We start from the raw sequence: 25,240 nt of genomic DNA, 5'->3' as shown, positions 1-25,240 counted from the left end.
ATCTGCAATCCCAATACTAGAAAGGCTGTGGTAAAATGATTAAAGTCCAAGGTTAGCTTGGGTAAGTAGTCAGACTCTGTCCAAAATACATAAAGATCACTTGGGGCAAATATTTGCCACAAGCACTACATGAAAGATCTATTTTTAAAAAAAACAAGGGCTGGAGTTCAGCAGTTAAGGGCACTGACTGCTCTTCCAGAGGACCTGGGTTCAATTCCTAGCATTCATATGGCAGCTCACATCTATCTGTAATTCCAAGATCTGTCACCCTCACACATACATGCAGACAAAATACTAGCTCCCATAAAATAAAAATTAATCAATTAATTAAAAATGGTAAATGATTTTAAACCCAGCACTCAGGAAGCAGAGGCTGGTGGAAGTCAATGAGTTGGAGGCCTGCTAGGTTGACACATTTCAGGCCAAGTAGAGTTTCAGGTCAACTAGACCTACATAGTAATAGTAGTAGATTCTCCAGATAGTCTAAGAACATAGCATCAAACTGTCTTCTGAATACATTTTTTGTTTGTTTATTTTTTTTATATTTATTTATTTTATTATTATGTATACAACATTCTGTCTGTATGTATTCCTGCTGGCCAGAAGAGGGCACCAGACCTCATTACAGATGGTTGTGAGCCACCATGTGGTTGCTGGGAATTGAACTCAGGACCTTCGGAAGAGCAGGCAATGCTTTTAACCACTGAGCCATCTCGCCAGCCCCTTGTTTGTTTATTTTTGAGACATGGTTTCGCCGTAGTTTGAGAGCCTGTCCTGGAACTAGCTAGCTCTTATAGACCAGGCTGGCCTCGAACTCACAAAGATCTGCCTGCCTCTGTCTCCCAAGTGCTGGGATCAAAGGTGTGCGCCACCACCGCCCGGCCTTCGGAATGCTTTTATGAATGAATACCTTTATGAATGTCTTTATATCCATAGATTAGTGCATCTCTCAACCCTACATAATTGTGGAGTTACTCAGCCCAAAATCGGTCCTTCATATTGTTCCCCCACAACATAATTCAGGAAACATCATAGAAGGGAGGCAGAAAATTGTAAGAAACAGGGTTGGTGAGCCAGGGCTTGGTGTGGAGGGTTGTAGATGAGCCTTGTAGAAGACAGGGCCATGCCTTGTGCATCCACACCAACTGTGGTTCCTATGCAGGGAACAATGGCTAGGGATGTTCAACAACTTGTTACACTTCTTTGGCAGGGAAGAAGCAGGGGAGAGTCGGCCTGGAGTTCCCCCACTAACTGACCCTGGGGCTAGGCCACAACTCCAACAGAAGCCATCACTTAAACACTTCCGGCTCCTGACTAGAGAACAGCTTCCAGCGGCTCAGCACTCCGACAGCCTGTGGTTCTTAGAGTCACCATCAGGGCCATTTCTGGCCCCAGTATTTCCAAGCTGGGGACACCCACATAATCCTGTCTACATACCACAAGTCATAAAGTACTCTCACCCCCTGACAGTTTAGACCATATTTTCCAGAGGCCATGGTGATGAGGACAGGAGATAGAAATGCAATTCACAGTAGAGACCCCTAAATAGCTGTTCTGTTCTTAGCCAGAAATGCCATAGGTCCTGTCTTCGCTGGAGGCCAAAGATGCTAGAGCACTTTGGTTCCTGGTCTGTGTTCTTCCTAAATTAGCATTTCTGCCCAGAGGCAGTATATGAGAGTGAGACCTAACCGTCAATCCAGATACTATTCCCGTCCAGTGAATACCTTTAAAAGTGGATCATAGCCAGGTGATGGTAGCACATACCTTTATTTAATCCCAGCACTGAGGGAGGCAGAGCAGGCAGGTGGATCGCTGTGAGTTTGAGGCCAGCCTAGTCTACAGAGTGAGTTCCAGGATAGCCAGAGATACACAGAGAAACCCTGTCTCAAAAAACCAAACTAAACCAAAACAACAACAAAAAAGTGGATCTCTAGGTTTTCACAGGTTATATCAATTCCCAATTATTTTCTTTTTCTTTTTTTTTTCTTTCTTCAGTTTTTTGAGACAGTTTCTCCATGTAGCTTTGAGCCTATCCTAGAACTCTCTCCATAGACCAGGCTGGCCTCGAACTCACAGAGATCCACCTGCCTCTGTCTTCAAAAACCTGGGATTAAAGGTGTGTGCCACCACCGCCCTGCCTCAATTCCCAAATTTTAACCCATCTCCTGAATGATCTTAGGTTCCCATTCTTGACAGGGGAATGTTATGGTAGCATGTGAGGCCACTGAGGCTTTGAAGCCCACCTGCCTAATGTGCTAGCTATTTTATGTCAACTTGATACAATTGAGAAGATGCCTCCATGAAATCCAGCTATAGGCAAGCCTGTAGAGCATTTTCTCTAATTAGTGATTGATGTGGGAAGGCCGTCTCTGGGCTGGTGGTCCTGAGTTGTAAAAGAAAGCAGGCTGAGCAAACCACGAGGTGCATCATGGCCTCTGCATCAGCTTCTGCCTCCAGGCTCTTGCCCTGATTTTCTTCGATGATGGACGGATGTGTAAACCATACGACCCTTTCCTCTCCAGTTTGCTTTTGGTCATGGTGTTTCACCATACTGATAGTCACCCTAAGTCACCTGGTAACACTAGTAGGTAGACATCACTTCTGTCACTACCTTGGGCTTTAAAATAACCTGTGAGGAGCTGGAGAGATGGTTCGGTGGTTAAGAGCACAAGCTGCTCTTGCAGAGGGCCCGGGTTTAGTCCCCAGCCATGACTGCTTGAACTCCAGCTCCAAGGGGATCTGATGCCTCTGATCTCTGTGGGTACTTGCACTCACATGCACATTCCCACACACAGGGATCTGGGCATAGTGATGGAAGCCTTTAATCCCAGCACTCGGGAGGCAGAAGCAGGCAGATCTCTGAGTGCAAGGTCAGCCTCGTCTACACAGAGACTTTCCACGCCATCCAAGGCTACACACAGAGACCCAGAGTTGCAGTCAACACTCTCTTCTCATCACTGGGGTAGCTTCAAAGCTTCAGAACTGCTCCTCCCATACCCTTCACCTTGGGCTGATGGGGACAGCTCCAAATATATATACATATAGTTCTTGGTAGAGAAGCCCAGAGCAGGCGCGAGGGTGGGGGGTGGGGAAAGGAGCAGTGCTGAACAGCGGCGTTCATCTGTTACTTCAAATCCACACACAGGCTTCTGCAAACACATTCAAGTTTATTCTCTAAGGGCTGCTAGGCCGTGGCATCTGGAATCCTGACAACTTTGTGAAGCTGATGCTGAGAACCCTGGCCAGTACTGATGCCCACACTTTTGGATAGCCATGCAGTTGGTGAGGTGGTCACAGCTTCCACGTTCCTTCACACACAGCCTTGTACATGTCTGGCATTAAACGCCTGAAGGTCTGGGTCTTGTGGTCCAGTATGTACAAGGGGTCAACAATGACTCCCACGTCAAAACCCTCACGCACCAGTTGTATCTTCACCAGCTTGAAGGTGCCTGTGACCTCCAGGGAGTCCTGCAAAGCAGTAATCATGACCCCTGATCGTGACATCAATTCCCTTATCCATCCACTCCTGCTACCTTGCCCTCACCTGGATACGGATGAAATGAGGTGCGGCGTAACCAGGGAGCTGGGAATGGACGTGCTGGTATAGTTTCTGCCCGTCAAAATTCTGCCCAGGAGTCAGCTTCACAGCAGCCATGCCAACCTTACCCTCACACCCTGGAAAGCACACTGGTCACTCTCGGCTGGCCAGCTCTACACACTGGCTGTGCAACAGACATAATTCTTAACCCCTCTGTACCCCAACAGTACCCCCAATTTGTAACAACCCCCCCCCCCACCCACAGAGGTACAAGATGTTTAAAGTCAGGCAAATTCTCCATACCTGGCACAGGCACACCATAGACATTGACTTCCTGTAGGAAGTCTAAGCTTGACAACACCCCCTCCACCTCTCGTGTGGATACATTTTCACCCTTCCACCTGCAGGGTGGGAGGTTATGCCCTAGGATAGGAATCGGCTGCCCCCTGAAAAGGATGCTACCGTCCCTGAGAGACCCCAGCCCCAGGAAGGGATGTTCTGTCCCTGGGAAGAGAAGCCACACCCATCCCTAGAGAGGCTGGACACCCCAGGAGCCCCATACCCCAGCCACCCATGCCTGACCGGAAGGTGTCACCAAGGCGGTCCTGAAAGTAGAAGAAGCCTTCACTGTCCAAGGACAGTACATCGCCAGTATTGTAGTAGAGGTCTCCTATGCGCCGCACATCTGTAACCAGTTTTCGCTTGGTCTGTTCCTTGGGACCACGGTAGCCCAGAAAGGGTTGGTTCTTTAGTACCTTGGTCAGCAGGAGTCCTGCCTCCCCTGGAGGTATAAATGGCAAATAAGCCCTAAGTGAGAACCCTACCAGCTCATGGTAGGTTCATGGGGTAAGCAGCCCATACTAGGGGTTCCTCACTTTTCATCTAACCAAAGGCAGAACTCAATTGTACTGTTGTGGCTGGAGAGACTGTGAGTTCAGTGGTTAAGAACACCGGCTGGGGGGCTGGAGAGATGGCTCAGAGGTTAAGAGCACTGCCTGCTCTTCCAAAGGTCCTGAGTTCAATTCCCGGCAACCACATGGTGGCTCACAACCATCTGTAATGAGGTCTGGTGCCCTCTTCTGGCCTACAGACATACACACAGACAGAATATTGTATACAAAATAAATAAATAATTAAAAAAAAAAAAGAACACCGGCTGGCTGGCAGTGGTGGCCCATGCTTTTAAACCCAGCACTTGGGAGGTAAAGGTAGGTGGATCTCTGTGAGTTCCAGGTGAGTCTGGTCTACAGAGCTAGTTCCAGGACAGCCAAGGCTATCTCTGTGTACAGAGAAACGCTGTTTTCGAAAAACCGAAAGGAAAAGAGAAAGAGAGAGAGAGAGAATACTGGCTGCTGTATCTAACGTTAGATTCCCACCATCCACACAGTGCCTCACAATCACCTTCTGTAACTTTAGTTCCAGGGGATTCAACACCCTCTTCTGCCTTCCTCAGGCACCAAGCACACACACGGTGTAATTCATAAATGCAGGCAAATAACATATACATAAAATAAAAATTTAAAAGATGTGTTGATGGGAGACACTCAGACTTAAGGCAAGAGAAACCAAGAAGAAGACAGAGAAACTTGGAAAATGGAGAATTCTGAAAAAGAGAAGGTAGCATCAGGTCAGGGTGTCCATAAGAAACAGGGCGAGGGTGGGGAACTGACAAACAGAGATTGGAAGAAAGATAAGCCAGAGCACTTGTAAAACCCCAGGAGAGGAAGTACAGGGTAAGGGACTGATGTCTAGGAAGTTGTGACCCCTACAGAATGCTCAAGAGAACCAACAGATACACATCAATGCAGTAGAACAGAATAAGACTGAAGCAGGAGAGCTGGGCTGATCCAAAATTCTGGAAGGCAGAGGTCCCCAAGTGATGGTCAGACAGGCTAGTGACTTGAGCTCAAGGTGAGGGTTGCAGACACCACTCCCTATCACCATGTTAAGATGGGCCAGGCATGGTGACACACTCCTGTAATCCTAGCACTTGGAAAGTAGAGGAAAAGGGATTGAGAGTTCCAGACCAGCTTGGGCTACATAAGAAATTATACTCAAAAATTGGAAGAACAGAAGTTAACAAAAGGACTTTGGGCAGCTTGTTCCAGCCAAGGAGGTGGAGGTAACTACCCCTCGTACATCCAAAGAAGGCTTGCAGACCTCCTTACCTGACCTCACAGGGATGCAGAAGCCCTGTTTGTCCCTTATAGGCTCTGCCGTCTCTACGTCGAACTGTACAAGCTCAAAGGGACTCAGCATCTGGGATGGAGGATGGGGAGCACTGGTTAAGGTCCTGGGGGCTCAGTCTTGGGACCACCATCACACTAGGAGTCCCATACACTCACTCGAAGGAAGCAGTTGGTCTTGCCCACAGCCCCGCAGCGTCCCACATAGTTCATTAAGCCTGAGTTGCCCTCTGTGGAGCCATAGAATTCCCAGATTCGAATGGGACCAAAGCGTTGCTGGAAGATTTTCCACACATCTTCCCGAAGTCCATTACCCATTGCCAAGCGGACTGGATGTATCTTGTCTTCTGGTTGCTGCAGGGACATCCCAAGAAAGGTCAGAAGGTGGTGCCCTGGAAGACATGGCTGAGAACTCTTTTTGAAGAAAGTATCTTAAGTGTTGTTAATCTTGGGAATTACCTAGGAAGTAGTAGTGGTGAGACCTATACTTAGAGAATCTACATGGGGTACTTAAGAGTTAGACCTTGGGCTGGAGAAATGGCTCAGCCGTTAAAGGCTAGGCTCCCAACCACAAATATAAGAGTTAGACATTGCCAGGGGGTGGTGGTGCATGTCTTTAATCCCAGCATTCTGGAGGCAGAGGCAGGTGGATCTCTGTGAGTCTGAGGCCAGCCTGCTCTACAGAGCAAGTTCCAGGACAGCCAGGACTGTTACATACAGAAACCTTGTCTAAGAAAATGAAACAAACAAACAAAAAAAGTTAAACATGGGTGCTGGAGATGGCCTATAATCCAGAACTCAGAAAACTGAGGCAGGAGGATTATGAGTTGGAGATCAAATGAGCTGCATAGCAAATTACAGGCCAGCCTGGCTATATAGGGACAGCCCCATCTTAAAAGAAAAGTATTATTGGCATCTCTACCTAAATTATCTCTGCAGACAGTATAGAGGAGCTTTGCTTATGTGCACTCACCTAGGAGTAACTGGAGACAACAAGTCCTCTGTTCTTCCCTCGGGGACCCTGTGACACTACTGGGAGTAGTCTCCAGGGACCTGATCTAGGAGAATTGTTACCTGCAGGCATTACCTACAAGGGTTTCCTTGGAGGGGTGACATTCATCTATAGGTAAACCTTATCTAGAAGCACCTACCTATGGAACAGATCTTATCAGGACGGATTTTCATAGGGCTTTTGATTTGAAACTGAAGGGGTGGGGAGAGACTGGGAAGTGGAGCATATTGCCTAGAGACAGTTTCCTAGGGATTGCAGCTCATCGCTCTATAAAAATAAAATCATCTAGCATCTAGTGTGTTTACCTGAGTCACATTGTTCCAGGTACTTTATATAGTCAATTCATTTCATGTTTCAGGTAGGGGATATTCTTTTTATTCCAGTATCTATCATTAGTAATTATATTTGTAAACTGAGATCCAGAGCTAGTTAAGGTTCAGATTGGAATTGTTCTCATCTATGCTTTTCTTTTCTTTCTTTCTTTTTCCTTTTGTTCCCGATCTATCTATCTATCTATCTATCTATCTATCTATCTATCTATCTATCTATCTTTTTCAAGAAAGGATTTCTCTGTAGCTTTACAGCCTGTCCTGGAACTAGCTTTTGTAGACCAGGCTGACCTCGAACTCAGAGATCCGCCTGCCTTCGCCTCCCAAGTGCTGGGATTAAAGGTGTGCGCCACCACCACCTGGTTATGGTTTTCAAATGAAGCTACTGAAACTGGATAAGGTAGAGTCACCTCTGCTGTGATAGTTTGCCATCATGACACAGTCTAGAACCAAGTGGGAAAGAAGTCTTAGTGAAGGACTAAGTTAGACTGGCTTGCGGCATGCCTATGCTGGACTGACTTTGGAAGACCCACCCTGAATGCGGGTGTCATCATTCTAGGTGGGACAAGGGGAAACAGCCAAGTGTGTATTGGCATGCACACATTAATGCATTATTGAGGCTTCTGACTGTGGGTGTGATGTGAACAGCTGCTTTAAATTCCTTCAGCCTTGATTTCCCCACAATAATGCACTATAACCTAGAACTGGGAACTAAAGTAAACCTTTTCTTCCTTGGGCTGTTTTCATATTTCACAACAAAGGAAACTAAGACATACCTGCCCAGGTGGCTAACCATCAAAGCACCCAGTAGAAAACAACATGGAAAGTGGAATTTACCATGTGACTTCTTTTTAAGACAGAGTCTCAGTGTAGCCCAGGCTAATTCAGCTCTCTTGTGTAGTCAAGAGGTGACCTTGCTTGAGACCCGTAGGTGTGGGTCCTTCTGTCTTTGGTGTCGGGTCTCACACACGCTAGGCCTGTGCTCTACTTCTGAGTCACATTTATCTGGAAAATTGTGTAGGGTTGTATGCCTGGGAATGCACTTGGGACCTCAATCTCAGAGCCTCACCTCAGGAACATTACACAGGTACCGTAGGACTTCACCCACATACTGGATCACTGTTACACCATGCTGTCGACAGTCAGCCCAGAAGCGGGAGGCAGAGAACTTGGGGGCCAGGACACAGGTTGCTCCTGGTAGGGAAAAAAATAAGTAATCATGTTCCATGTTGCTAAGAGAATCTATGTGATTACCTGGGCGTGGAATTTCAAAGGCAAAGTAATGGCACACTTACCTAAATGACCCACGTACCTAAAATTTACCAGTGAGGCGTTAGAGTTTGTCTCACTTTTGCCTAGAACCCACCAGCGAGGGGATGGTGGTATGGCTCAATGGTAGAGCACTTGCCCCAAACTCTCTAGAAAGGGGCTTACCTTGTTCAAGGTCTTAGGCTCCATCCCTTGGGAATGGAGACTCTAGAAAGCATTTCTTTAACCTTGTTTTTTTCGTTTGTTTGTTTGCTTTTTGAGACAGGGTTTCTCTGTGTAACAACCCTAGCTCTTGTAGACCAGGCTGGTCTCGAACTCACAGAGATCTGCCTGCCTCTGCCTCCCAAGTGCTGGGATTAAAGGCATGCGCCACCACTGCCCAGCCTTGTTGCTTTTTTAATGAAAGGACTTTTTTTTTTTTTGGTGGGGGGACAGTTTGAGACAGTGTTTCTCTGTGTAGTCCTGGCTGTCCTGGAACAAACTCTATAGACCAGGCTAGCCTTGAACTCAGTGATCCACCTGTCTGTGTCTCTGTAGTGATTAAAGGTATGAGCTACTTCCCCCTGGCAGATTTGTTTTTGTGTAAGTGTACATGCCTGTATATGTGTGTGTGTGAATATATGTATGTGTCTATGTATATACACGACATGCATGTGGATGCCTGTAGAGGCCAGGAGAGGGCATCAGATCCCCTGGAGTTGGAGTGACATGTGATTAGGAGCCCTCTGATGTTGGTACTGAGAAGCAAACCTGTTAAGAGCAGCAGGTGGTCTTTTCTATAAAGTTATTAGCCACAGCTGACTTGGGCCTTTCTATGTATGTAATCAGTCTGAGACTGAACTGCAGTGCTTCTCTGGCTTCTGCCTCCCGAGCAATGTACTGAGCTTAGTGGCACTAGTCACCTCCTGGGACTCACTGTGTACACCAGGCTGGCCTTGAACTCCACCGGCCTCTAACTCCCAAGTGCTGGAATTAAAATCATGCACACAGCCGCCAGCACTGGCTGAGCCCTTGTCTTTCAAGGAAAACGAAAAAGATAAAAAGTGTCTAAAACTGAGCGTGGTGGTACACATCTGTAATTCAGCACTTGGGAGATATAGTCAGGAGGATTAGAAGTTCAAGCCCACCTTCAACTATATACCAAGTCTGAGGCCAGCCTGGGCTAAATGGCCCAACCTGGGGTAGGGAAAACAAAGTCAGGGTGCATAGTATAGAATCGTGACCTTTCAATTGCCCCGCACTAACACACTGTGGTCCTTGGAAGACCTACCAAGTTCTAAGCAGCCCAGGACTCCAAGGACGAGGCCAATCGTATGGTACAGAGGTAGAACAACATAGACCACGTCGTCAGCTGTGGCCTCGCAGAATGACAGCATCTTGCTCATCTGGACGACCCGCTCATGTGAGAGAATGGCTGGCTTTGGGAGTCCTGGAGGGTGAGGGAGCAATAAGGTTTGGGGAAGAAGAGAGACCAACCACCACTACAGGGTGAGTCTGCCTGCCGCTGAGCCTCTCAGAGGAGATCAAATATAAAGATTGTTCTGGGTAAAGTGAGGTAAGCCTATAATTCCAGCACTCAAGAGAGTGAGGCAGCTCCATAGGGAGCTCAAAGTCGTCAGTTAAAGCTGCAAGAAACCAAAAAAATAAATAACAAAAAGCATGAAAACTCGTTGAGTATCTTTTTGTTTTTGTTTTTTTCATGTTTTGTGTTTTGAGACAAGATCTTTCTCTGTGGCTCAAGCTAGCTTGGACTCACTATGTAACCCAGGCTGGCCTTCAACTCTCCTCCTTCCTTCCTCCCTTCCTTCCTTCCTTCCTTCCTTCTTCTCCCTTCCCTTTTTTTCGCCATCTTCCCTTTTTTTCTGTCAAAAAAAAAAAAAAACCTTCATTCCATCATTTCTTTTTTATTTATTTATTATTTTGTTTTTTTTCAAGACAGGATTTCTCTGTGTAGCCCTGGTTGTTCTGGAACTTGCTCTGTAGACCAGGCTGGCCTCAAACTCACAGAGATACTCTAGCCTCTGCCTCCAGAGTGCTGGGAATATAGGCGTACATTACCACACCCAGCTTGAATTTTTATTCCTTTTTAAAAACAAGGAATTCCTTGGTGAATTTGCCTGTCAGCCTTGCACAGCGGAAATGCAAATTTATCTATTTTTTGATTTTAGTAAGCAATCCACTGAAAGGCGCACACCTTGAATTCGACATTCTCTGGCCTCTTAACCCCTGAGTGCTGAGATTTACATGTGAACAGCACCACATCCCAGTCTGGGTTGGTTTTCGGAGTTGGGGGGCGGGCCATAAATCCAAACAAAATATAAGTGCACTTGGGGTCAGAGTCAAAGTCAGAGGTTGGGTGTCAGGTGCTAGGGCAGGTGAGTGAGGCCAGGGTGTGAGAGCAGAGGGTGGGGGCAGGGCCATGTCTCCTCACCAGTGGTTCCTGACGTGTAGATGAACAAGGCAGGGCTTCGCCACGTGATCTGGGCTCGAAAGCTGGCAGGCACCGGGTCAGAAGGAGCAGCATCCAGGGCAGCCCCCAGGGCCTCCACACCTGGAGTGGGTGAGCTGTGGTCAAGGTAGAAGCAGGAGATGTTCTCTGCTAGCAGCTTGGGAAGGACTTCTTCCAGGCTCTCCCGGAGGTCTGCAGGGACCATCAGAGGAAAGGAGAGGTAAATCTCAGCCTCCTTCAAAGTCAAAAGGGAGTCTCAGAAACCCAGGGACTGAAAGCAGGTAGCAGAGAAAAGTTTCCCCATTCCTGGATGAAGACTTTATGTCAGGCTGTGGTGGCACACGCCTTTAATCCCAGCACTCAGGAGACAGAGGTAGGTGGATATCATGAGTTTGAGGCCAGCCTGGTCTATGGATCGAGTTCCAGTACAGCCAAGGCTACACAGAGAAACCCTGTCTCAAAAAACAAACAAACCAAAGAACCTCATAATTCATAAAATATAAGTTTAGTCAAATAAAGCTGGGCATCATGGCCCACGCCTTCAATCCCAGCACTCAAGAGGGAAAGACAGGTGAAACTCTCTGAGTTCGAGGCCAGCCTGATCTACATATGGCGTTCCAAACAGTCAGTGCTTCATATGAGATCCTGTCTTAAAACAAAACAAACAAACAAACAAAAAAACCTTCAATTAAAAAAAATTAATCAAATGGGCCTGAAAGATTTAGGGGAAAATATTTAAAATGGCAACCCTAGAATTACTTCCCAGGTAAACCAACATTTTGACCCTCGGCTCTCAGAAATAGATACAACAAAGGCTCCCAGAAACTTGCCCCCCTTTTTTTCACTGCCCCTAGGGCACTCACCTGGGTCCACAATGAGAACACTGGCCCCAGAGCTCAGCACAGAGTGCAGCAGGGGCTTCCCTCGGCCATGTGGGTTGATCCAGGCCACAGGGCAGCCCAGCTTGGCCAACCCCAGAAACACACTCAAAGCAGTAATGTTCTTGGAGGGGAGCACTAGGAGGGCCGCAATCCCTTTGGCCTGCTGGCTGGTGTCTTCCTTCAGCTTTGCTTTTAGTGCCCATGCTGCCTGACAGGCCCTGGCATTCAGCTGGCTATTGGTGATCGAGGGGGCCCCGGACCCTGTACACACCAAGGCCGCGTGGTCAGGCCGTGCCCGTGCTTGCCGCTCCAAAGCATCCACAAAGGTCTCTGGAGGCTGCTTGTTAAGGAGTTGCCTAGTTTTCAGGGCATAGGAGAGGATCTTGAACATGTAGGCCACATCTTTGTGTAGCCAGCGTAGCCCTGGGGGTAGCTGTGGAGGCAACAGAGTTAATGTAACACCTGCAGCTACCAGACTCAGCCAGTGGGGCATCCAGGAGCTGATCCAGGGTTTGGCCAGTAATGCCAAGCCAAGGAGGACAAAGCATGTGGGGTCTCCCAGGAACCAGCGCAGGGCCACAGCCACAGTTGCTGGCCATGGGGGCTGCCTCAGGCCAACCAGCAGAAGCAGCAACAGTAGCAGGAAGGTCAATTTCTGCCAAACGCCCATGGCACCGGCTCGTTCTGAAGTCGCTGAGTGCGTCAGTAGTGTCGATTCTGTCCAGAGCTCTGAAGCCCTAACTTCCTGCCTTTAAGGGAATCTGCCTACCCCAGTCGCCAGTTATGATCAGTACTATCAGCAACTAACTGCTCTTGTCCCCTGAACTCTGTCCTTTTGCCACACAGTTCTTACTGGCTGGGAGTACTCCTACAGTTCCAGCCCTCTCTGCCTGATCGCCAGGCCTGCTCCACCTCCTTTGGACACCATCAACCAGCGTCCTCTTGAAGGCTAGCATTTGTCTCCAACTCATGTCTGCTAAGGATGGAAAACTAGGGGGCTGGAGAGTTGGCTCAGTGGTTAAGAGCACTGACTGCTCTTCCAAAGAACCCAGATTCAATTCTCAGCATGCACATGGAGGCTCACAACTGTCTGCATCACCAGTTCTTGGGGATGTGACACCCTAACACAGATATACATGCAGGCAAAACACCAATGCACATAAAAATAAATAAATAAATAAATAAATAAATAAATAAATAAATAAATAAATAAATAAATAAATAAATAAAGTAGGCTAGGCAATGGCAGCACACACCTTTAATCTCAGCACTCAGTAGGCAGAGGTGTGAGGGACCAAAAGACCCCCAAGCCAGAGGAGCTGGCCAGCTTTTCACACCTCCTTCATGTTTTCACACCTTTGTTACATAACCAGTCTGCTACAGAGAAGCGCAGACAGCTGTGGCATAGTTTTCACAGCAATGTGACCACAAGATGTGCCATATAGATTATAAAAGCAAAACAGTTACTTCCTCTTTGACCTGGGCACCTGGGGCTTGGTAATTTTCCATCCCCCTCTGCCCTCACCCCCTCCCTGCAAGAACTGCCTTATAAAAATAAAACTGTGCCTACAATAAACGAAGCCTTGACGCATCTCAGACTGACTTTGTCTTTCTTTACGCGCTTGGTACCCTTTCCCTTTCGCCCCCCATTACTTTCAGGTGATACCTCCTCGAGACCCATAAATAACCTGGCCTGCTGGACGGGTCACAGAGGCAGGCGGATTTCTGTGAGTTTGAGGCCAGCCTGGTCTACAGAGCGATTCCATGATTGGCTTCATAGATACCGGGAAACCCTGTCTCAGGAAATAAAAGACCTGCCTAACTCCAGTCAATAAGGTAAGAAGTCCAGCCTGTGTCTGTCTCAATTACCTACCTTGAGGTCATTTCAAGAAATCCAGGTCTTGCCAGGCGGTGGTGGTGCACACCTTTAATCCCAGCACTCAGGAGGCAGAGGCAGGTGGATCTCTGTGAGTTTGAGGCCAGCCTGGTCTACAAGAGCTAGTTCCACCAAACTAGCACCAAAGCTACAGAGAAACCTTGTCTCGAAAAATCCAAAAGAAAAAAAAGAAAAAAAAGAAATCCAGGTCTTGGCCTGAACTATTCAAGGGAAACTTGTCGACTGTCAGGTACAGTAGCAGCTTAGTAAACACTTAGAACACCTTTAATCATCTGGATTTAACACACTTCTGTTCTCCACCATGAGCCTACTGCACGGGGATTCCACTTCACTTCTGGTGTCCTTGTGACACCCAGTCACAGAAGAGCCCCATGGGCCCAGGAGACAAGCAGGGAGGCCTTCCAAGCTAGAGCTCCTCCTGCCCCAAATCCTTAGGCATCAGTGGATCAGAGGTGGGAAGGGGACAGGGAGGAAGCCATTCTAAGCTGAGAGCAGATATCATACTGGTTTCTTTGAAAGACCACCTTCTTTATTCAATAGGCAACTGGGTTCTATGAATTCTTGCTTCCCACCCATCTGACACAGCCATCCAATTCAATCTGGGTTCTCTAGCATTTGGAGTCCAACATCCAGGGTTCAAGTGTCCTCACAGCAACCTGGCCCCGAAGAGCCCTCCTGGGCATCTCACAGGTGGGATGTCCAATATTCATGTCCATCAGGAAGGGGGAGGGAAAACCTTGACTCCTAAAGGTTTCTGGTTGGAAGGGGGACTCAATTTCTGCAGTGTATATGTAGCAACCAGCATTGGAACCGGGACTGGGATTCCCCACAGGGTTGAACACTTCAAGAAAACTGGATGACTGTTATATATGCAGCCCACCCACCTAAATCCCAAAATAAAGATTCAGGCTATCAAACCAAATTGTGCCTACCTGCCCAGGAAATCTCAAGGGACCACAAAGGTACAACCCACGAAAGTAGGGACCACGCCCCAAGCCCATAACTCAGAAAGCCTACTAGACATGCACTGGCCCAACGTCCTTTATTAGAATGGAATCCTAAAGTTCCACAGTAGGTCCATCTGAGTCTACACAGGTGCCCAATGAGGAAAGGGAAATCCAGACTGGGGTGAGTGTAGGGCCCATGGGTCTACCCCTGCTCCCAGGTTTCATCTTGAGGACAGTTTCTGGTCAGCCAGCTAAAACATCCTGTTTGTTCCTGTGTTCGTTCCCTCTGCCTTGCCTGGTGATTAGTTATAGGGCATTGTTGACTCCACCTTGGGCGTGGTCTGGGGGTTATTCCATTGTGCAGCAGCTAGGTACTTAAGGTTTTCCCTAAACTTGAATAAACGGCATTAGGCTGATCTCCTTTCAAATGACCCAGGTCTCTTGTGTTCTTTCAATCTCCAGGCTCTTGCCCGGCACAGTACAGTACAGTGGCACGAGAACTGTACTGAGAATAATGCAGGCGCAGGCATTACAGGTGAGGTCAGAGAATTCTAGCCCAGCACTGGGGCAGAGGATAACCCTAGACATCATACCCCGACAGGGAGTAGGGCAAAAATCCCATATCAGGTTCCAAGAGTCTGTGGACCCAGCTCAACCTGGAAATGGTCTAGATCTCTGAGGTGGTAGGGTTCCTGACCATCCTCTACCCCGCCATATCCCATCCAGAGATGCTAAGCATGTGTAGGAGGGATAGGGTTCTGGGTCCCAAGTCCAGGGAAAATGGGGAGAGAGTAGGGAAGAGAAAGAGTCCAGACCCCAAAGCAAGAACCTTCCGGTGGGGTGGACCTAGTCCAAGGGTCTGACTGCACCACTGTGTACAGCTGGATCCCAATCAAGGTGCAGGGTGAGCTGCCAGGTGGCGCTCCAACAGTGCGCGGTGTGAGAAAACCTTGCCACAGGCAGGACAGGGTGCACGCTCAGGCCGGTGTGTGCGCATGTGCACGTTGAGCGAACTCTTCTGCGTGAAGCGCTTGGCACACACAGCACACTGGAAGGCTCGTACGCCAGTGTGTGTGACCATATGCTTGAGCAGGTAGTCACGCAGCGAGAAGGATCGCCAACACACTGCACATTGATGTGGCTTCTCCCCTGCAGATGACAAAGCAAGCCACACACACATTAGTCCAGCTTGCTCTCCCTGGAGCCTGTCCTTGGTGGGGACTCCTCTATTCTCCCCTCCCTCCTGAGTCAGGTCAGGACCCCTTTGCTTGTCAAGGAAACCACTCTGGAATCCCACTCTGCCAGGAAGCCCTCTCCCAAACCCACATCTTCATTCAACTATGCCACCGTCTGCCAGGAACCCTTAAAAGGGAACTCTACCTGTCTGGAACAACGCCCATTGCCCATTTAGGCTACACTCAGATCTCTCCTACTTCAAGGAATTTTCATCCCCAGTTCACACCTCGGCTGGCACTTGCAGACCCTTCTCTACTCAGACCCATATTATGAGCCACTTTTATAGGAAATAAACCCACGTTCCTTCACCATAATTCTCTTCCTGCTTCCTGCAGCTCCCATCCCAGAAGCTGGTCAGTTCTCCACCAACACTTCCTTTAACCTGACCAGCCCAGGCTAAAGCTAGCTTTCTAAGACCTTAGCAGGTCTGCTTTGGAAGGGCAGGCTCCCACTTCCCAATCAACCGCTTTACACGGGGGAACTAAATTTCCAGACTTCTAAGGCTAACACAAAACAAAGCACCTCAAGTGCCTGATCCCACCCAGGAACCAAATATCCAACGATTAAGGGGCTCAGAAATCTGTGTGGGTAGAGACGGCGATTTCCTTTCCTCTCGCACTCACCAGAGTGGATGAACATGTGCTTGGTGTAGTTTTTCCGAGAACTGAAAGTCTTGCGGCAGTGACTACACTCATAGGCGGGTTGCTCAGTACCCGAGGCACCGGAGACACGCACAGGAGGGCCTGAGATGGCTGTTGCAGGAGCAGCAGGGGCAGCAGGTACAGCCGGGGTTTCTCCTAGCTGAGCACTGGGGGCTGCATCTGGCTGGAGCGTGGGGTAGAAAGCAGGAGGGGGCGCAGGGACTGGCCCTGATGGAGCGGGAGGTGTTGGTGCTGGTGGCCCCGGGGCACCCAAGTGAAAGGGGAATAGAGCCACGGGGGGTCCAGGGGTCTTCATGCCAGTGGGGCGAGGCCCAGCCAGGGCGCAGTCGGGTGGGGCAGAGGTTTCCACCGGACAACTTTCTGGACCCCCGTTGCCTTCTGCTTCATGCCAGGCGGACACGTAACTATCTGGGAACACATCCTCGGTCACCGTAGTCCCCCGAAGGAAATCTCTCCCGGCACCACCATAATCTGTGATGCCAGTGGATGCAGGCTGGTCCTCACGTGCACTGTCAGCTGTGGTGGTGAGGAAGCCCCCTGAGCAGTCGGGAAAAGCAAGGGGCGCCTGGCCCTCTCCCGGGCCTACGCCGCCACCTTCACCTTCTTCAGCGTCGGTCTCTTCATCAGTCTCTTCGTCGTCATCCTCTTCACCTCTGTCTTCAGGGGCGGCAGTCAGCGCAGGCTCGGTATCCGGCCCCTCAGCCTTGATAGGTGCTGGGGGCGCAGGCAGCTGCAGACGTGCAGGCTGGCGCTGTTTGCGGCTGTGCGCTGCGCTGGGGTGACCCGGGGGGCGGGCCGCCAGCAAGTGGCGTAGACGGTGGCGCAGTTGCGCGGGAGCAAGTGGCGGGGGCACGGGTGGTGGCAGAGGTGCAGGTGCCGGGGTGCTGGGGACACGGGCACGCGCTATGATTTGTGTGCACTCATCAATGACGGTTTGGATGCGAAGCACCGAAGCTGCTGTGAGCACCTGTAGCGCTTCGCCCTGAGCCACCACCAAGGAGCCACTGTACAGGAACTCGACCAGCTGGCGCACCGTCTGCGCAGGCACAACTGGTGGCACACGTATTTCTGAATGGCCAAGCAATAACTTATCCTGGAAGAAGGGCGAGCCCGCGGCCAGCACGCAGCGGTGCGCACGCAGAGAAGCTTCACGGATGCGCACAGTCACATCGCAGAAGTGACCGCCTAGCCTCTGCCCATTGAGGGTCTCCAGAAGTGAGCGCGAAAAGTTCTGTAAGTGGATGTGGTGCACCGCCTCGGTCGCTGCCATCTGCGGGATGAGGAGACAATGGGGATTGGGCTATCAGCTAAGGACTCTGCCATCCTATGTCCTGGTCCCTTTAATCCTTATCACAGAATCCAACAATGCATCCCACCTCATACATCCCTCATCAAAGTCCTTGAACCAACACATAAAACACGTCAGCACTCCTGGCCTAGGTACTCCTCAATGCCCTCTATCCCTGCAACACCAGCATATATATCCCGTTTTATGCCCCAAGAAGATCTAGGCTTAGCCTCCTTCTGGGAACTTACCTAGCCCCCACCTTTAATATTTCTAAATCACAGGACGCCCTCCTCTCAAGGGGATGGTCTTCTTTAAAACAAATGCCAGTAACTCCCATTCAAAACTGGCTACCCTGTCTCACTGAGAACGACCTCCCCAGGAAAGCAATAAGCTACTATCTCACTTCCACCAAGCTACCCATGACCCTTTCCTCTATGGTTGTTTTCTTTCTTTTCTATTCTCCCCTAGCCAGATTTCCTTATCCTAGCACCTCTAAGGCCCAAGAGTACTACCTTAGAAGCTCGTGCCATTAGCTGCTGTGTGGGGGTGGATGCACCTGCCTCCTGGCGAATATGGGAGCACCTCTTCAGGCTGGGCACCAGTGTCCCTCATACCCAAGGAAAGCAAATAAATACTACCTATAACAAAGCACTGCGGCCCTGTTTCTTTTTTACATCAGCTGAGCCCTGAGGTGTTAAGAAACCACACAAGGGATGTGAAAGGCCAGCAAGCTGAAACCCATCACACTGGGTTTCAATCCTCATATTTCTTATGCATCCGAGACTATCATCCTAGCACTGACGAGACTGAGGTCCTGGAAAAGGGAAGAAACTCCCCTCTCGCCCTCTCTCTCTCTCTCTCTCTCTCTCTCTCTCACACACACACACACACACACACACACACACACACACACAGGAGCTAAGAAGCTGAGATCTGCCAGGTAAGCCACCAAGTGGATAATTCCAGGTCTCTGGGCCTGTTTCCTTATTTAACAAATAAGAGTGTTACACTTGGATCAGACTGCATACAACTCTGCTCGAAGGGAGAGAATCGAGATACAGGATATACCCTAACACCTGTCTCTCTGGGGCCTTGGCTCCTGAGTGGGGCCCCATGAAATTCTGCCCTTATACCAGGGCTGAGAACTCAGACTCAACGTTTCTATATCCTTAACACAAACACGTCCTTCCCTTTGGCCAGGCCGATTCCTCCCTTTCTCTCAAATTATCTTATACACTGTGCCAGTTACCACCGGCCTGGACGTTGGAAGTCACCTTGTAAGTCCCTCCACACCCCCACCTCCGGACATTTACCTCACGCGACAGCCAGAGGGAGCCTGCTAACCTAGTTTATCTGAGTCCTCTATGACGATGAATTAATTCTTCAGACAGACCAAGGCTTTGCACCTGCCTCTGCCAGCGGCCCTCTTTTTCAACTTGTGTGCCAACCCATAGGTCCTAAACTCTTTAAATCCACCCCCCACTCCCACCCCGCTTCCCGGAGAGCTCGGACTCCTCAGATGCAGCAGGACATTCCTGGATGCTCCAGAACAAAGACACACTGTCGACCGACCACATCTACTGCTGTATTCTCGCCGCCGTGTCCCCTCCCATGCCATGCACCTTGCTCCATCAACCTGTCTCTATCCCACCCTGCGCCAGAGGCCCCTTCGGGCCCACTACGACCACACAGACTGTTTCCCGCCTCCACAGCCTTGCCCGCGCGCCCTGCCCCGATCCTACAGCGCCCTCTCGCGTTCGCCACGTGTGCACCGATCCTCACGCGGGCGTCCCTCCCCCAGCACGCCCGGGCCATCCCTCTGACTCTGAGACGAGACTGAGGGATGCCCGCTCGACCCCACCTCCGACTCCTCGGGCACCAGGTCCTGCAGTGGCTGCCTCCTGCTTGTCAACTTGAAGGCCGCACTTCCGGGCCGCGAAACGGAACCGATGGCCGCGGCGCAGGCGGAACGATAGTCGGGAACACGTTTCCGGTGCTTCTATTAAGACTAGGCCGTCTTCCGGCCTGGTTCGCGTCAAAACTAAATCCCAGAAGCTGGGATGGCGGAGGAGCCAGGGATCAGTGGGCCTGAGCACGCTTCCGTCGTCGCCAGACTGGTGTGAGTGAGCCGTCAATCTATTCTCTGGCCACACCCTCGGTTTTCTCAGCCGAACTGGAGAGGGCGCACGAACCCGGAGGCTGAGGGCCTCGACCTCCTTTGGTGGATTTTCTCCTAAAGCGGAGGAAAAGGTTCTGAGTCTCTCATGCTCCCATGCCAGATGAGGACGCTTTTACGGGGCTCCCCTGTAGTCGCCCAAAGAACACAGGCCCGCCTTCCCAGGGAAACATCCTCATTTGGTGTTCCCACCTCATCCCACCTAGACCCCCCAGAAATTCACTACTCTCTAAATAAATGAATGGTTATGGAATCCATGCCGCAGCTTCGCCACAGGTCAGAATAGAGGGTAGCTCATGAAATGGGGTGGAAAGTAGTCAGGCACCAAACAATAGGGACCAGTTGTGTCAGAGAGGACAGCAGTCATCCAAAAAGGCACCCTTAGTGCTGTCCAAGACATCCCTGAACCAAATCTATCAAGGATTGACCTTCCCTTGCCTTCCATTCTTGAGGCCAATCAGTCAGCCACCATGTAAGACCGGTCAGGTATCGATGAGTGAATAGGGCTGCAGAGATGTAGAGAGCCCTGGGTCTCCGTGTGCCTGGTACTGTGGAGTGTAGCAGGGCTGGTGCCTCAGGAGGACAATGTCCGGGTTTTTGTTCTCCATCCTGGACAGATGCTGGAGAGCTGTGTTGTAGACGTGTGTGAAAGTCTAGTGAAGCATATGCCAGGTAAACCTCATTAGAATCCAGACTAGTGCTGGGGGTGTAGCTCAGTTGCTAGAGTGCTTGCCTAGCATGCAGACGCCCTAGGTCTGAGCCTCATCTTCACATAAACTGTGTGTAGTTATTCACACCTGTAATCCAGGCACTTGGGAGGCTGAGGCAGGAGGGTCTGAAGTTCAAGGTTATCCCCATAAGTCAGAGTTTGAATTCAGTGTGGCCTACACAAGATGCAGTCTTAAAAAAAATCTAGGGGGCTGGAGAGATGGCTCAGAGGTTAAGAGCACTTGCTGCACTTCCGGAGGTCCTGAGTTCAAGTCCCAGCAACCACATGGTGGCTCACAGCCATCAAAAATGAGATCTGGTACCTTCTTCTGGTGTGCAGGCATACATGGAATGTTGTATACATAACAAATAAATAAATCTTTTTTAAAAAAATCTAAACTTTACCAGGTGGTAGTGGCACACACCTTTAATCCCAGCACTGGAGAGGCAGAGACGACAGGCTGATCTCTGTGAGTTCAAGGCCAGCCTGGTCTATAGAGCAAGTTCCAGGATAGGTTCAAAGCTACAGAGAAACCCTGTTCCCTGTTCGTCTTGAAAAAAAAATAAATAAAGGGATAGATAGATAAATAAATAAATAGTAACCTAAATTTTAATAACCAAGAATGCCTGTAATCTTATCACTTGGGTGGGGGGAGAGAAACTTGAAAATTGGGAATTTAAGGCGATCTCAGCTGTAAGAACCTGTTCATCTAAAAACAAACCTAAACAAGTAAAAGAGCTGGGGAAATGGCTTAGCACGTACAAGACCCTGGGTTCAAATAGCAAAATAACCAAGCATAATGGTCTAGCATCTTTACCTCTTTTTCAGATTCTGAGCCCAAGAAGGAGACTTTTGCCTCCCCGACACTGACTAAACTCTTTCATACTAGACAGTCTTCTCTTTGCTCATTCCTCTCCAGCTTCAGGGACCCCTCTCTGTACCCTCACCTTCTTAATTGGCTGCTATGCCACCAGAGCCTTTCCTACCTTAAGGCTGCACCATCTTCTGTCATGTGACTTGTGTACTCCATTCTGGGCTGCCATCCTGTAAGTCTATGAGGCCTCACCAAACTAATCTGGCAAGAAGGAGTCCGGATTCTAAAAACACCTTTCTAAGACTTGGTACCCAACCTTCTGCTGTGCATCAAATACTCTTTTTTGTTTTGTTTTTCGAGACAGCGTTTCTCTGTAGCTTTGGAGCCTGTCCTACAGCTAGTTCTTGCAGACCAGGCTGGCCTTGAGCTCGCAGAGATCCGCTTGCCTCTGCCTCCTGACTGCTGTGAATAGGGCCTGCACCACCACCACCAGGCTCATCAAATACTCTTAAAATGGGAGATCACTGGGTCTGGAGAACGAGTCGGTGGTTAAGAGCACTTGCTGCTCTTCCAGAGAGAAAAAAAATGAAAAAGCAACATGATTGCTCCTAGATATGGTAGAGGAGAAAATTTATTGTAGATAAAAGTGAGAACATAGAGACAGACACACCTAGGAGAGTCCAGAGCCATTCCCCTGGACCTTGGGACAGGGAGGGGAAAGAAAGAAAAACCAGGTGCATCAGCCAAGAGGCCCAAAAAAGAGAATATATGAAAAAGACCAGGTGCTAGGCGGTGCTGGCACACGTCTTTAATTCTAGCACTGGGGAGGCAGAGGTAGAGGCAGGCAGATCTCTGTGAGTTGGAGGCCAACCTGGTCCAGGACTATTTAACAGAGAAATCCTGTCTTGAAAAACCATTAAAAAGGAAAGAGAGAGAGAGAGAAAAGAAGAGCTGGGCAGTGGTGGCGCACAACTTTAATACCAGCGCTTGGAGGCAGGTGCATCTCTGTGAGTTGGAGGCCAGCCTAGTCTAAGAAACAAGTTCCAGGACTGTCAGAGCTGTTACACAGAAAGATCCTGTGTGGGGGGAGACTTTTCTTTGGAGCCTTCACAAAAGATCCCACCTGATGCTGGGGAGTGGAGAGGTGTGTGTGTGTGTGTGTGTGTGTGTGTACACGCTCACACACACATACCCCCTTTAATCCCAGCACTTGGGAGGCAGAGGCAGGCGGATCTCTGTGAGTTCCAGGCCAGCCTAGTCTACTGAGCAAGATCCAGGGCAGCCAGGACTACACAGAGAAACCCTATCTCACAAAACAGGAACAAAAGAATAGATGCATGTATTTGAAGACAGTTTTTAAAATTACGTTTGTATTCTCTGTGTATACATGCATGTGTGTGTGTAGAGGTCTTCAGGACAGCTTACTAGGGGTAGTTCTCTCTCTTCACCATGTCACCAAGTGAGTGAGAGTGGGTGGAAACGAGCTTAGGCCTGGCGGCTAGTGAGTGCCCTTACAGGCTGCGGCTGCGCCATCTCTCTGGCCCTGAACACAGCTTTTATCAGACTACATGGCCTGCAAATAGTTTTAAAATTTTAGGCCCTGGAAGGGAGGGAAGAAGCAGACAGCATGGGTCAGTCACTTAAGGGAAGAAACTTCGAGGTCACAGAGACCAGATCTTCAAAAATATTAATAAAAAGTAAAAGGGATGGAGGCGTACAGATAGATATTCCTCCTTTGGGCCCTGCTAGTTAGGGGTGTTGCTAGGTGGGCTACTGCTAATTGGCATCTTTTGTTTTGCTTTGTTTTTCTTTCTTTTTTTTTTTTCTTTTTGGTTTTTTGAGACAGGGTTTCTCTGTGTTACTTTGGAGCCTGACCTGGAACTAGCTCCTGTAGACCAGGCAGGTCTCGAACTAACAAAGATTCACCTGCTTCTGCCTCCCAAGTGCTGGGATTAAAGGCATGCGCCACCCACTGCCCAGTTTTGTTTTGTTTTTCGTCTTGAAAAAGGGTTTCTCTGTAGTTTTGGAGCTTGCCCTGGAACTCACTAGTAGACCAGCCTGGCCTCGAACCCGCTAGGTAGAATATTAACCTCCTCTTTTCCATCAAGTCAGGTCCTCATTTAGTGTCTCTCAGTATTCAGGAGCAAAATCCAAAACTCAGGTGTTACTTCCACAAATAAGCCCCACCCTAATGGGCCTAGACCATTCCCCAAGATTCAGACACCCACGTTGTTCTTTTTGTTTCCATTCCACCCAGGTACGGACACTAAACATACCCCCCATGGAATTTGCTTCCTGGCACAAGACAGGATGGAGGCTGGGGAAACCCAGGCAAGATAAGGAAGTACAAACAAGTAGGGGCAATTTAGAATGGAGAGGAAATGGGAGCTCCTGAGTCGAGGGACAGTTTGTACTCCCCTCCCCCAAGAGCCTCTAGGGCTGCAGTTTAAGGTGGAGACCACAGGAGACCCAAATGTAGAAGCTGAAGCTGAAGATAGGTCGTGGCCCTTGCCCCCAAGGTTTACCAGAAAAATAATAGCGCCTAGACCAAGATTAAAGACCAACAAAGGGGGGTGGAGATGAGGAATGTGTGCTGGTGGGGGAGAAGGTTTACAGGAGGAGCTTTTAGATGTAAAAACATTCTTGTAGCCCTGGGCAAGGGCCATAATTTAAGGAAGGGCCCTTCCTTAATTACCTCTCAAAGCTTCCATTTCACAGATGGATCTGGGGACAGAGGTTTGGTATTTTCACACACAGTAGATACTGGTCTAGCCTTTGCACCATGCATCCAAAGGTTGACTTTTCTTCCTGCAAGCCCTAGCCTTGCGAATCCCCCACCCCACCGCTTACTTGCCCAGTTCAAGTTATCCACGTGCTTAACAAGGAATGTGACCTTACCCCCTGCTGTTTTGTCTTTCTAGGTATCTCATGAGTCCCAGTCTCAGCACTGATTTTCTTTTCTTCTTTCTTTCTTTCTTTCTTTCTTTCTTTCTTTCTTTCTTTCTTTCTTCCTTCCTTTCTTTCTTTCTGGTTCTAAACAGGGTCTCTCTGTGTATCCTAGCTGTCCTGAAACTCACCCTGAAGACCAGGTTGTCCTTAAGCCCACAGAGATCCTCCTGTCTCTGCCTCCCAAGTGATGGGATTAAAGTGCACTGCCATGAACTGCCCAGCTCTACTCTGATTTTCACTAATCTAAAATCACTTTGGACTAGTGATTTTGGGCAGTAGTCACATAATATGAAGTCTTGGTCACCACCCTTGAAGTACCTGTACCTTCTCGTGTGCTCCTCAAATCCCCAAAGTTGAATTTTTTTTTTAAGTTTTCAAGACAGGGTTTCTCTGTGTAGCTCTAACTGGCCTGGAACTCACTTGTAGACCAGGCTGACCTCCAGCTCACAGAGATCTTCCTGCCTCTGCCTCCCAAGTGCTGGGCTACATACCCACCAAGAATTTTTTTTTAATTAAAATTTTTTCATATCTATGAGTGTTTGCCTGCATGTATATCTGTGCATCACAAGCATGCTTGGTGGCCTCTGGAGGCCAGAAAAGAGCTTGGGGTCCTCTGGAACTAGAGTTACAGATATAGCAAGCCACCATGTGGATGCTGGGAAATGAACGCTGGTCCTCTGGAAAAATAGCCAGTATTCTTACCCACTGAGTCATCTTTCCAGAAACTAAGAAACTTAGTTTATGTGGTGCTAGGTGTTAAATCCAAGGCCTTATGCATGCTAGACAATTATTCATTCTATTACTGAGCCATATTCCCAGTCGTGAATCTTTATTTATTTGTTTATTTATTTAATGTTTTTCAAGACAAGATTTCTTGGGCTGGAGAGATGGCTCAGCA

At 49.0% G+C, this 25,240-nt stretch overlaps 2 protein-coding genes and 1 long non-coding RNA gene across 8 annotated transcripts; 1 reads left to right on the top strand and 2 right to left on the bottom strand.

Annotated features, from left to right (window-relative positions):
* Positions 1 to 3,147: 3,147 nt before the first annotated feature.
* Slc27a5 (solute carrier family 27 member 5) lies at positions 3,148 to 12,514 on the bottom strand. The gene is made up of 10 exons (XM_048427726.3): positions 11,647 to 12,514; positions 10,766 to 10,975; positions 9,605 to 9,763; positions 8,135 to 8,259; positions 5,884 to 6,078; positions 5,707 to 5,797; positions 4,121 to 4,319; positions 3,842 to 3,939; positions 3,545 to 3,675; positions 3,148 to 3,468 (listed from the first exon to the last, which is right to left on the bottom strand). Exons 1-10 carry the CDS (start codon positions 12,332 to 12,334, stop codon positions 3,292 to 3,294), a joined length of 2,073 nt encoding a protein of 690 aa, XP_048283683.1. The 5' UTR covers positions 12,335 to 12,514; the 3' UTR covers positions 3,148 to 3,291.
* A 432-nt stretch (positions 12,515 to 12,946) lies between these two features.
* Positions 12,947 to 18,342, top strand: LOC125395995 (uncharacterized). Of its 4 annotated transcripts, XR_015738584.1 has the most exons (6): positions 12,947 to 13,500; positions 14,102 to 14,251; positions 14,394 to 14,523; positions 14,971 to 15,043; positions 16,371 to 16,523; positions 16,799 to 18,342. It is a non-coding gene; the product is annotated as an uncharacterized LOC125395995 (long non-coding RNA). The 4 variants fall into 4 exon arrangements; XR_015738583.1 differs by lacking the exon at positions 14,394 to 14,523 and having other exon boundaries at positions 14,174 to 14,251; XR_007230689.3 differs by lacking the exon at positions 14,394 to 14,523 and having other exon boundaries at positions 16,397 to 16,523.
* Zbtb45 (zinc finger and BTB domain containing 45) lies at positions 14,585 to 19,691 on the bottom strand. 3 transcript variants are annotated; one of them, XM_048427738.3, is made up of 3 exons: positions 19,556 to 19,691; positions 16,368 to 17,676; positions 14,585 to 15,657 (listed from the first exon to the last, which is right to left on the bottom strand). In XM_048427738.3, the coding sequence occupies exons 2-3, from the start codon at positions 17,674 to 17,676 to the stop codon at positions 15,401 to 15,403; spliced, it is 1,566 nt and encodes a 521-aa protein (XP_048283695.3). In that variant the 5' UTR covers positions 19,556 to 19,691; the 3' UTR covers positions 14,585 to 15,400. The 3 variants fall into 3 exon arrangements, with proteins under 3 accessions (XP_048283695.3, XP_048283696.3, XP_048283693.3); XM_048427739.3 differs by lacking the exon at positions 19,556 to 19,691 and adding an exon at positions 19,008 to 19,149; XM_048427736.3 differs by lacking the exon at positions 19,556 to 19,691 and adding an exon at positions 18,207 to 18,346.
* Positions 19,692 to 25,240: the final 5,549 nt, after the last annotated feature.

This window comes from Myodes glareolus, chromosome 1 (genome assembly GCF_982192425.1).
Source record: "Myodes glareolus chromosome 1, mMyoGla1.1, whole genome shotgun sequence".
Taxonomy (NCBI): domain Eukaryota; kingdom Metazoa; phylum Chordata; class Mammalia; order Rodentia; family Cricetidae; genus Myodes; species Myodes glareolus.
This window is presented reverse-complemented; position numbering and strand designations above follow the sequence as displayed.

Coding starts and splice junctions, on each gene's coding strand:
- Zbtb45 (XM_048427736.3), bottom strand. Junction 15,658..16,367: donor GCACATGTTCATCCACTCTG/GTGAGTGCGAGA, acceptor TGTCATCTGCAG/GGGAGAAGCCACATCAATGT.
- Slc27a5 (XM_048427726.3), bottom strand. CDS start 12,334: ATGGGCGTTTGGCAGAAATTGACCTTCCTGCTACTGTTGCTGCTTCTG. Junction 4,320..5,706: donor CTGCATCCCTGTGAGGTCAG/GTAAGGAGGTCT, acceptor TTATACCTCCAG/GGGAGGCAGGACTCCTGCTG. Junction 3,940..4,120: donor CGCCTTGGTGACACCTTCCG/GTCAGGCATGGG, acceptor CCCACCCTGCAG/GTGGAAGGGTGAAAATGTAT.